General features: G+C 29.9%; 1 protein-coding gene across 1 annotated transcript; it reads right to left on the reverse strand.

The window, feature by feature from the left end:
* Positions 1-7,541: 7,541 nt before the first annotated feature.
* LOC124820730 (uncharacterized) lies at positions 7,542-9,782 on the reverse strand. The gene is made up of 2 exons (XM_047292486.2): positions 8,385-9,782; positions 7,542-7,959 (listed from the first exon to the last, which is right to left on the reverse strand). The coding sequence occupies exons 1-2, from the start codon at positions 9,420-9,422 to the stop codon at positions 7,912-7,914; spliced, it is 1,086 nt and encodes a 361-aa protein (XP_047148442.2). The 5' UTR covers positions 9,423-9,782; the 3' UTR covers positions 7,542-7,911.
* Between the last annotated feature and the right edge of the window lie 3,116 nt (positions 9,783-12,898).

Genomic DNA, 12,898 nt, shown 5'->3' on the forward strand with positions numbered 1-12,898 from the left:
TCGTACTCTTTTGTTGGCCATTATCTTTATTAATTTATTTACAGAAGTTTTTTTTTCCTGTTTGATAATTTATTTTTCTTGTCTTTTATTTTAATAATTATATTTAACTCTCTTTTTTATATTTCTTATATTTTTTGTAAGGTGAGTTTTTTATTTGTATGATTCATTACTTGTTGGTTTCATAATTTCTCATCTATCATTTCTTTACTTGAACTTTATTCAATATTAACAACTAATGAATCATAAATAAAAAATTTAACTTAAAAAAGATTTTAAAAAATGAGAAACAATGGAAAAAGTTAAATTTAATTATTAAAAGAAAAGAAAAGAAAAATAAAGCAGTATATACTGCTTTAAAATTTTAGTTATTTATTTTTATATTTTTAAAATTGAAATCTATTATTTTAATTTCAATTAATCGAAAATAAGAAAATAAGAAATTGAAAGATAAAATAGATAATATAGTGTAAGTAAAGAAAATGTTTTAACAAGTGTTACATAAAGTTGAGATGAATAGATAATTTAGATAAAAGAATCCATAATATAGACAAGTCATAAATAAATCAATAAATATAGGTTTTTTATTATACTAAAAACAATTTTTATTGTCACAACTTCCTTCTTTATTGAGTTGAAGATGTTGTCCTTTTATTCTGACCCTCTTTTTGCTTTTTGAAAATTCCAGTGCCTATGTTTTCAATTATAATATCCATTCCAAAACTCCAAATAATCGACTTTCTCAAAACTCATTTCCCATTAGATAAATTGTGTTCACTTACATTCTTTCAACCCCATAAATCCCAACATTATTTTTCTAATTAACCTTATCGTATCCACTTTCCATCTCAAAAACTAACTCATATTTTAAGTTTTAAAATTTTTCATTCTTATTTTAATTAGAATAAAATTATCCAAAATTAATATTAAAAAAACAAATGGCTTTTTCTGAAAAAAAATGTTAATTAAACATAAATTTAATCCACACTAACACAAAAATTACTTTTAACTATTTATTAAAGATATGATGTCATAACAAGAAATATCAACTTGACATTTGTTGCATTTATAACTGACACTGTTACTACTTGTAATATGGACATGATAAGTAACTTTATAAACTTTTTTTTTACTAATGTCATTTTTAACTCAAAATTCTAAGATATTTAATTTTTGGATCTTTATTATTACGTAGGTTCAATTTATTATTTTTATTCGAGACTTAAATTCATATTTTAGATTTTAAATAATTTTTTTCTCATTTTAACACACTTGTCTAACATGTACAAATACTTGTTTAAGCTGATTATTAATAATAATTATTAATTATAATATCATTAATTGATCTTTAAAAAAATAACACGAGTGAAACATAAACTCAATTAAAAAATTAACATCACATTCAATCTAAAATTTTAAAACAATAAATTTATAATTTTCATTTTTATATAATAATTAGTTTTCTAATTTTTAATTAATATAAAGACTTAGCCCAATACTTGGTTATATATAGTAGTTAATTATGTGATTACTGGTTGAGGACGTGAAGTGATCTTATTAATTTGACGAAAACTCATCTTATTATTACCGTTATACGACGGTAAAAGGACATATGCAAAAAGTTAGAGAAGTGTAGTAGGGTAAGATTAGCTGCACCAAAAAGATGACCGTAGTACTATCGCAGACTAATTATTTCTTGCCCTAATCATATTTCTTTCACTCTATCCTTCCCAAAAACAACGTAAATAATAATAATAAAAAAGAATATGTGAAAATGAATGAAAAGTAAAGAAAAGAAAAACACTATTAACTTAAAAAATCCCTTGTGTTTATTTCTTTAGTATTTATCAAGGATAATGATAGTTTCGTAGCAATTGTGTTTACAATATTTTAATATTTTAATATTATGTGTTATTCTGATTCTTAGTATGATTATTTTCGAGAATTATTTTTTTTTTTCAAATAATTTTGAATTCACGTTAAAATATAAAAAAATAACGTAAAAGTATCATTATCTTCTGTAAAATAACTCTAATTTGAATTTTCTTTGTATTTGCAGTCCATGTTTCTGAGACAGAAGAAAACACAAAGGACGCCACTGGTTGTTCTTGGTTTTTATTATCATCACTCGCACCTAACCATGTACGAACATTCAATCAATCAATTACAAACCAAGCACGCTTTGGCATTGTCCCTTCCCATTAGGGTTTTTCATTCACTGTTCCCTCTCTTTGCACCACCCTAGGGCTTCTCCACACCCAGATCTGCACATTTTTACTTCTCTAAATCAAGATTCTGGTTATGCGTACACACTTTTATGCCCACTTTGCAGAAATTTCTTACCAATCACAGCTTTTGAAAAGCCTGAAAATGGGGTTGCTTCATGTTTGGGATGTCATCCATATTTGTAGACTCAAAGTGTTGTACGACATGTTTTTGGAACACCGATTGGTCTCACAGATTGGGGAAAGTACCTGAAAACAGTGTACATCCCAATGTTTCAGAGAGCAGTTGGGGGGTTGCTGTTTCTGGAATTGTTCTTCTTCTTCAATAGTTGCCAAATATTTTTTGCTGCTTAAAAGAATCAACAATAAATAATAGTCTCTCTCTCTCTATATATATATATACATATCAGTGTCTGATTCTGATCATATCACTGCATTCCCTCAGGCTATGGATCTACGCATTTATGAAGGGTACAGTATGTTACTATGTATGTAGGCTGTGGTGTAGGGCATTCCGTAGGTGTTCCTTTGGCTGAAAAAAAAAACCTTCTTTTGGATCTATCTAGCCTCATAAATGTATTCTTTGACCAGTCAGATTTTGCTTTGAAGCTTTTGGTTTTGTTTCTGAATGCTGAAGACATTGTTTTTCTCCACTTTCCTTTGTTCTCCAACAACATCACATTATCTTGAATGAAAAGCGGAGAGGCAGGGTAGAAAATCACGGCTCTGAAGGTTTTTCTGAAGCTTATTATGCTGTGGCGGCGATAAAGAGCCTGAGAATTTGGGTAAAGAATAACAGAAAATTGACGTTATCAAACTGAAGTAATGATATTTTTTTTTCCCTTTTTGTGAATATGAGACTGAAATAATTGTTGAAACTAGTTTGATTCCCTATATTTCTACTAGTAGAAAGAACGGGTTGGCGTTTTCTGCACAGAGGGAATCTATCTAACATTTCTGTTCCTTCCGATGATACTTTTTTTTTTCTTCCTCCCAACAGATCCATGGCTCTGCTAGCTGCTTATATTTCTCAATTATGTTTCTCCTTAATCACTTCACCTACAAGAGTCACTGAATATGAATAGTAAGTACATGGTTTTCTTTTCCTACCATGCTTTATCTCCTTTTTCTATTCTTATTTCTTCTTTTTTCTGTAGATTTTGTAATCAGTTTTCCTTTAGCTTTAAAAGTTGAAAGAGACAGAGAGATAATTCTGAACTGAAGACCAATAAGCTGGTGCCACTTCCATCTTCTGCTGGTACTGTTTAATATTCAACACATTTATTATCATTCTTTCCAAAATATTGACTATTCTGAAATCCAACATTATTAGGACCACTTTCACTTCTACTGATATATATATATATAATTAATATAATTAATATAGTTATTTTGATATTATTTTAACAATTATAAAACTACATTTTTAATAAACTAGATATGTGTAATAAGTTAATGGTATTGTTTACCTTTTCTTTTTTGGGATAAAAATAGATTTTACTTATATTTAAGAAGTATAATATACATTATCAGTTTATTCAATGAAAAATTGAATTGTTTTCTTTAGTACACTATAGATTTAATTTAGTCAATAAAATTCAAAGAAATTAATAATACCAGATATTATTGAAAACAAATCCTTTTACAATGCGCAAAAGAAAAATGCATAACTATTTAGGTTAAAATAAAAACTAACTTTTTTTACACGTTATACGTTTTATTTTAAAAAAATATTTCATGCATACTTTGTTTACATGTTTATATAACTTAATAAAGGACACACCTTTGATATTATTTACATTTTTATATAACTTAAAATACGTATCAAATTTTTTTACTGAGTACGTAAAAACATTCTAATTGTTAATGTCTTTAAACTTAATGTAAATATAAGAAGTATGAGATTTTACTTAATATACAGAGATATTTTAATGAAAACTTATAATAAAATATTATTTGTTGAGTGGTTATTCTATATGATTGATTAATAGTTGCCAATACAACGTACTTAATATATTACAAATCGTTATTACTGTTGGTTAAGTGATTATTTGCTTTCAATTTGATCAATAGCTATAAATGATGTTTTAAAAAGAAGTGTTTTACGAATACTATTTTTTCTTCCAACAAATATTTTTCTTGAAAAGAAAAATCACGATCAATTGATCGAATAAAAAAAATATTGTTTTTCGTTGTTTGTTAATAAGTGGCTAACATGGAAAATGAAAGTCTGCCAATGTATAAAACTAGAAAGAAGTTTGCAGATGAATTTTATTTCAACTAGCAAGTTGTTCCCATGCATGCCATAATTTTCATTGTAATTCAAAATCAATAAAATAAAAGAGAAAGGCGTTTTGAATAAATCAAAACAAGAATATACTTTAAATTTCAAAGGAAAATATTAAAAAAAGTTCAAAATATATCTTTTATTAAAATATGAAATGCTGACATTAATTAAACAAAATCAAGTATTGAACTATAACGAAATGACAAATTTTCCTTGTGTTGGATTGGATTATCTGGACAAAAGAACTAAAATATATGTAGGCATGATGGTAAAATATATGTTACTTGCTTTGGTAATAAGTTGTTTTTTTCAAAGCTTGCTCAACTGTTGTACCATCATTACACATAAAACCAAAATACTGATAAAAGAAACCACAGACAAATGAAATAAAATAAAGGAATAGCCTTTAGATTAATTATCTGAAATTATTACAACCTAACTTTACTCTGCAAAAATATTAACATTGTAACATTACTAGTATGTTTTTATTTTTATTGTCTTTTCTTCTTTTGAGGATCTCATTAAAGGAAAATTATGACTCCAAAAAGAAGATAAATTGTAGTGGTTATCCACACTTAACAGTAAAGAAAAAAGAAAAGAGAAAAGAGAAAACTGCTGTCAGAGCAACCTAAGAGAATAGTTACCTAATAACTGCATTACAGAAAACAGAGAGAAGGAAAATCTCCTTATCCAACAGTTGTCAAATGGTAAATTAATTGTCACAACTTTTTCTGTTTCCTCTAAAAAATCAATTCCAGAGCATATCTAAAAGGAAACACTGTTGGTTTCCAAATTAACATATACAACAGAAAAACAAGACAATACACAACAGAAAGTACTATAAGAGTTTGTAAAACTGTTTTTTCAGTTAAAAATAAAGTGTTTTATTACATCATTTTCACACAATTAAATAATATTTTCACCTTTTATTTAAGAATGGTGAAAAGTAACATTACCTATTACGAGTTTTATGGAGTGCCTAAAATGATATACTTTGAATAAATGATAGCTTCACTGAGATCTGAGAGAACGAATTTATGACTTTTTTTTTTAAATGCAACATTTTTATCAGGTTGGTCCAGAAAAAGTCATAGAATTAATTCCAATATCCCAAGAAAAACTCATCAGATTAACTACTTAACCTTGGTTGCATCATAATACAATCATGAATAATTAGATAAACAATAAACAAAAAAGTCATAGAACTAGATTTGGAAAGAATGTAATAATCTTTCCTTAAATTTGCAGGATACACACTACAATTAAGTAATTATTTTAAGTCAAAGAAAAATGCATTTTTTTTTCTTTTTACAACTTGAATATTTTAACTATATGCTAACAAGTCTTCATATGTGGTTAATATTTGGTACTATATACAAGTAAACCTTCTATTTTATCGCTAAATTTTTTAACTAATAAGTAAACCTGTCTTTCCTAAACCTATTTTTAATTAGCTCACAATACTTGTGTGCACATCACTATGATTTCTTTCAAAAGAAGATGTATGATATCTTTTCTCTTCTCTAAAATACATGCTTATAAAATATTGTGATTTTAGAGATATATGCTTATAAAATACATGTTCTCCCATGTTACTCTTAATTTACTAATTAAGGAATGATGTTGAGCAATAGAAAATATTTGGTCAAGACTTTGGTAAGATTTGTTTTTCTTCTATATTTATTTGCTCAAATTTTAATAAGGTGTTTTTTCTTCTTAATAGGTGAGTGGAGATATGTGGCTGAAAACTTGCATCAAACATTTGAGAAATGCATTTTAATTTCACTTAATTGCAATCTGTGAATTAGTACAACAAGAGAACTATTAATTCAAGGACCAAGACATATACTTAAGATAAGAAACTATAGCCTAATAAATAAAAACTCTTTTCTGGCAACAACATCAAGAATATAAGTGCAAGGATTAGCTAACTAAATGCATTTCACTGTGTTGTTTTAGCTCTTTTGGGTCTTCAAGTTAAACAACGTACAGCTTACTCAGATGACAGTCCCTTCCAAGCAAAATATGAATGTATTATGTTTTTATTAATAATTTGACACATGCATGCACTTTAAATGATAACAAACTAAATTTTATGGGGGATTAACACTCAAGTAAAATGGAGTTAAAAAAATCCATAAAAATAATCAGCTCAATTAATAATTTTTTTTAACCATCTTAAAATATACAAGTAACTGAATCAATGGTGTTTTATAGAGTTCTTTTAGTACTATTTTCATTTAAGATAAATTAGATAAACCCACTCTTAATGAGAATTATCATAAAATACATAATGATACATTCACACCCATATATCACAAAAATATATTAGGCACCTATTTTTCTCTTTTTTATCTTTTGTTATTCATGTTAATTATCGTTTACCTTATCTATACTTTCTCAGGTATCAAACAGAATTTGGTGCTTATCCAAATACATAGAACAAACAAAAGGCTGTTAAATTCTGACAATTTTTGTATGGACTGTTCTAATTATATTTTGTTTTAAAGTACAAACTCCTTCAAAAAATGAGGGTATATCATAGTATAGAAGGTTTAAGTTTTCGTCCAACATTATTTCAAGCTCAAATACTAAAAGAAATATGTTAAAGTGTCATTAATATATATATTTATATATATATATATATATATATATATATATGTATATATATATATATATATATATATATGTATGTATATATATATGTATGTATATATTATAGTTTCAAATAATTTATATCTCCACGTTAAGTTTCATGATTATGTTCCTCAGTATTTTTCTACTGAGCTGAAAATGCTATATATGTTGAATATTCAAATGACAAAGTCAATTTTAATCTTTGCATTGAAGGGAATGTGAACCACCCAAGTGTCTATTCAGTCACATCTATAAAGATTAATATCACATACTAGAAGACACTCGGGATGCTACCCACAGACAAGCGAAAATATACATCTGAGAAGTGACTCAGTATTATCCTATTCTTATTGGACTTATTTTAAAATTGCTGAAATATGCCAATACATCACAAAAAAAGACAAAAACCCATGTAAATGCATTTCAAACATGCTAACTACAATGTTTAAGGTGGTAACATCAATGCATTGAACCAGGTTGCAGTAAAAAATAAGACATTGGTCATTTTTCTTGACTAGAAGCATGCACAAGGCCGTTATACGAACTATTGAATCTGTACCATGACACTGAGTAAGTAGGTAGATACGATCAGAGCAGAAACATGGAAAAGGAAACGTGTTATAGAGATCAAAATACAACCGTTTTATATAATTTTTTTTCATAGATGTTGTTGAGAGTACCTTACTCCGTTAAATTCTGAAAGGAAAGTAAAGAAATACATAGCAGACTTCCGTCGGCACATCAAATATATGGGATGTGATTGTTCTAGGCCTCCCATGGCTTTCCCAAGGACTGAAATTCTGCAAATTGGTGCTGAAAAAAATCACAGACTAGTCAGCAGCATGTTATTTTAACCATGCACTTTGCTCATGTAAAATAGTCAGAGTGACCGAGACGAAGTTTTGGAGATGGTTTTTGTTAAAATGTTAAATCTGGTCATTCCTTGGTTTGTATTTCCCAAACTACATAGATACTTCGTAGCATGTTTGGATTTTACTCCAAAACGTGGACGTGGAAGCAAGAAGTATCTGGTTCTTGTGTGTTTTTTGTTTCTTTTCTGACGTGATTTTGGAGAAAATTGAGTGTTGGATCTGATAAACACCCATTTAGTTCAAATCTTCTTTGTTAATGTTTATGAAATTACTTGTTCATTTTCTTGTTGCAGTGTATGAAAAATATGTACACTAAGTAATGTGGTGCGCAAGGAAGTTATCTAGGAAACACCAATTGAGACTTACTTCGTGAGAGAATCCATAGTTATTGAAGATCAAGGAGGGGCTCCATTTGCTCAAAATAACCAAAGAATCATCATCATCATGCTCCTTTGCGTGGTAGCTGTGTTCTTTACCCTCAGTGATCACGTCCAAGGAAGGATGCAAACCGTGGCTCTTGGTAACAAATTCTTCTCCAGTTTCTGAGGGTTTCCAAGAACCCAATTGGATTAGATTTTGATTTTCTTCCTCTCTACATGGCTTTGATTCTTCAGCCAGGCCACGACTTCTCATCTTTTCTCTTGTCCTCTCTCTTGCCCTCTCTCTTGCCCTTTCCCTGCACTCCCTTGCAAGAGGATGGAATGCACCGATCTTCCTAGAATGCTTAACCCTTCTCTTCATCACTTTGTCCACTCTCTCTTCTCCTGCTTCTTCTTCGTTTCTACTCCCTGCAACCTCATCAAGACTGGACACACCTTCTTCACATTCCGAACCAGCACTGCAGCAACTGCGGTGAACACTCTTCTTCTGCTTCTTTTTTTCCTTCGCTAGACGATTGATCTCAGCTTTTGCTTGGTTCAGCAGCCACTCCACGGTCTTGCTAGCTTTGTCAAAGCCCAGCATATCTTGCAAACCGAAAAACCTCCTTGCAACATCAAGGGAAAGTCTCATTCTCCTATCCCTCAGTCCCCCTGCGGTGCTGATCTTGCTGTGTCTATCTCTCTTGCCAAGTCTTTTTCTGGGGGTTTGGATATTCTTCTTAGCAGAAGTCTCCACGGAAAGACTAACAGGTTGAGGGTCGGGGTTTTGAGGTGGAGGGTTATGGTGAAACGGAAGGAGGAAATCGTGGTGTTGTTGGAGGGAAATACGAGAGTCTTCAAAGGGAGGAGAAGGAAAGTGGAAAAAGGACAAAGGAGGAAGGTCAGTGTTGTTTTCTTGTTTCCATGTTGGGTTGCTTTCAGAGTGAATGGAAAAGGGTCTGGTGTAGTAAAATGCCGGGTCATAGCAGGAAATTGTTTCATTTTCACAGTGAGAGGGAAACGTATCAGAAGTTTGAGATTGCATAGTGCAGTCTCTCCTGAGTGTTGGAGTAACCCTACAAGCCTTTGGAGGAGGTAATTAAGACGTATGTGTGAGGGTGAAGAATGAACATATTGATGAGGGTAGTACTGCAGTTTGAGAAAGACAGGAGAAACAGTAACTTATGAGAGAGAGAAGGGTAAAGAAGAGGAAGAGAAGAGAAAGAAGGTAGGTTTGTTTAGTTTTGATAATGTTTGGTTTATAAAGCTAGAAGGTGTTTAGGATGAAATATGAAAGGGAAGAAATGAGTGGATGGAAGAAGTTGAAAGTTGTAGCACTTCACGTGGTGGTCATGTGCGAGTTGACAGGGAACTAAAGGCAACTAACTCAGCTCCACCTCTCCCTCCTTTGTACCTCCTCATCACATCACTCACTCACTCACTCATAGCCCCACTTCACTTCATCCTCTCCAATCACCTTTCGTTTGCTATATACTCTACCACATTGCATCACTACATTTTCATGCTTTGTCCCACACAATTCTCAGGCTCTATTTTAGATATTATCTTTATATAAAAAGACATATCTATAGGTTTACAAATATTTCAATATGCCTTTCATGTATAACGTTTAGAATTTTATAATAAAGTTCTAACTTATCGGGGGTGTTTCCCGTTTTAAAAGGCTGTAAAGAGAATGTGTAGTTTTTGTATTCTGAAAGAGTCAAAACTAAGGTACTAATCCATAATTACAAAAATAGAATAATTTTATTTTTTTTATAAATTTAAAATAAATTTTCATGAATTCTCACGATTTAATGAAGTGGTCAAGAGTTATAATAACTTTTTTATAAAATTTAAAAAAGTTAAAATTATCAAAGCTTTTGATAACTTTTGTAAATGTTTTGGAATGAAGTTGTTAGAACATGACTATTAATTTGTATTAAAATTGTTAATATTGATAATAATTAAACTAAGTCGTATATAAGAACCTATTTTTTTTTCTCTTTTTTCTTCTTCTTTTATCCCTTTCTCTGTATCTTCTCTCTTTCTTTTTCTTCTTTTACCCTTTTATCTGTATCCTTCTTTTTCTCTTCTCTTTTCTTCTTCTTTTACTTTCATTCTTCTTCTTCTTTCCTAGTTACAGTCCTCTCTTTCTCTCATGTCCAAAAATTTTCATTACTTTATGGTTTCTGAAAAAGAAAGGTTTAATTGATTCGGAGATCTCTATTTCTGCAGATTTGCGTCAATTAGGTCTCCCTATTTTGAAATAGCTGAATTGGATCCCTTTTTACGTAAAATTGAATCAATAAGGTTTCTGCCGTTAAATTTTGTGACGGTGTTTAATGTGAGACACATACTTTGAACCTAAATGATTACGTAGACATAAAGACTTCATTACGTACACTCAAATGATTTTTAATTTAAAAAACATTCTTTGAATTTCAATAACTTTAAATAAAAAGAAAAAAAACATTAGAAGAACAAAGGAAGAAGGAAGTTTTCCTTAAGTGTAATTAATTAAGGTTGAGGGTTTCCTATTAATCCTAATTAAATTCTTTAATTATAATTGATTAGAATTTCTTTAAATTACTATTAATAAAATTCTAAATCTAATACAAGTGAACCCTAAATCTGATTTACGCAACTCAAACTTTTTTCCCCAAAGTTTCTTTTTGGTGCCTCTCTCACGGACAATAGGTCCCCTTCCTCCTTTTCGTTTTGATTCCGTAATCGAAGCTTCAAGCTTCTTCTCCTCTCTAATCTCGCTGACCACCCAACCTTGAGAAACCTATCCATGGCTCGCGCATACGGAGAGGCTTTGTGGGGTGAATACGAAGGCGCGACTGAAGCGCAACGGAGGCGCGGCAAGAGCTTCTGTGTTTCGTGGAGAGGGCCTCTGCATGTTGCGACGAGGTTGTCGTTTGGAGATTTCTTTTGGGTTCTTTGTTCTCGCTTCAGGCTAACAATTTTGGGTGGATGATTTTGGTTTCCTTTTCTGTAGATTTTAATTCACTGTGAAATCCTCCTTCCCCTTCTGATTTTATGATTTTAGGATTTTAGTTGTTCATTAAATTTTGGGGGTTTTTGTGATTTCTTCTGATTTGAGATGTAGGGTTCATTCGAATTGAAATGGGGATTTGCATTTTGTTTCTGGAAATAAAATTAACTAGAAATCAAATTAATTTACTGGATAAAAAAATTAATTTGGTGTAAAGGGAAAGTAATTAATTTTTAAATTAATTAAAAATCAAATTAATTAAAATTAATGATTTAAAGTTATTGAAATCCAAAGAAAGCTTTTTTAAATTAAAAATTATTTAAGTCCATGATGTCTTTATGTGTCACGCGGTTATAAAATGTCACCTCACCGCTACCAGGCAATATATTTAACGCCCACCAAATTTAACAATATAGACTTAATTGATTCAATTTTACGTGAAAAGGGATCCAATTAAGCTTTTTCAAGATACGAGGATCTAATTGACGCAAATCTACAAAAATAGAGACCTCCGAATCAATTAAACTAAAAAAATGAGAAAACTCCGAATCAATTAAACTAAAAAGAAAATGAGAAAAAAAGAGATGAGTGTGATGAGAAAAGAAGAAGATGGAAGGTGAAAAAAAAATACGAAAAAAGGGTAAAAAGAAGAAGATAACTGCTTCACATTATATTATATTTTTAATTAAAAATTAAAAAAAAAATTATCATATAACTGAAATAATAATTAGATATGACATTTAGTTGAATAAAAATTAAAAGTTATTATAAATTTTGACGATTTTATTTTTTCATAATTATATAAATAAATCATGATTCGTTCATAACAACTTATTCTAAATTTGTAAAAAATAATGAAACTAACCTATTTTTATAAATTACATGTGTACTAGCCTTTGAAAATTGGTGAGATGTTTTGAGAAGTGAAGAATGTTTTAAAATTGTTAAGAAAGTGCAATAATTCGATATGCGTGGTCTTAACGGGGTTGCATTGTGTGATGTGCGGTTTGACTGGGTTTGTGAGGGACGTCGCTTTCAGTAAAAAGAGAAGGGCCATGAGTCTATAGTCTGTGGGATGCCTGCAACTGTATCTCTATCTATTCCTCTTTGGAATTTTGTTGTTGATTCTCCTTCCCATGCGTGCTTATCCTTTCTCTGTCATCATTTCTTTCTCTTTTTTCTTTCCACATTACCAAAAGCTTCATCTCATTTTCCTCTCTTACCAACCCAAGCTTTCTGGAACATCTCCTCTATGCTAACTACTGCATTTTCAAATGCATAATAATGCTTTCCAATTTATAACTTTTAGTCTTTCATTCAACTTTGAATATCATTTTTTTTTACTTTTTTTCTTTAATAACACTTGAGTCATAATATTCAACATCATCTATTGATGTATGAACAAGGTCAATATAAAATTAAAGTGTTATATCAATTAATGGACGTGGTTTATTATTAATATTTCATAAAAAATTATTGGAGATTATTTTATTGAATTGTGATAAATTAATTATTGAACT

The sequence above is a fragment of the Vigna umbellata genome, chromosome 2 (genome assembly GCF_029865625.1).
Source record: "Vigna umbellata cultivar VRB3 chromosome 2, Vumbellata_1.0, whole genome shotgun sequence".
NCBI classification, from domain to species: domain Eukaryota; kingdom Viridiplantae; phylum Streptophyta; class Magnoliopsida; order Fabales; family Fabaceae; genus Vigna; species Vigna umbellata.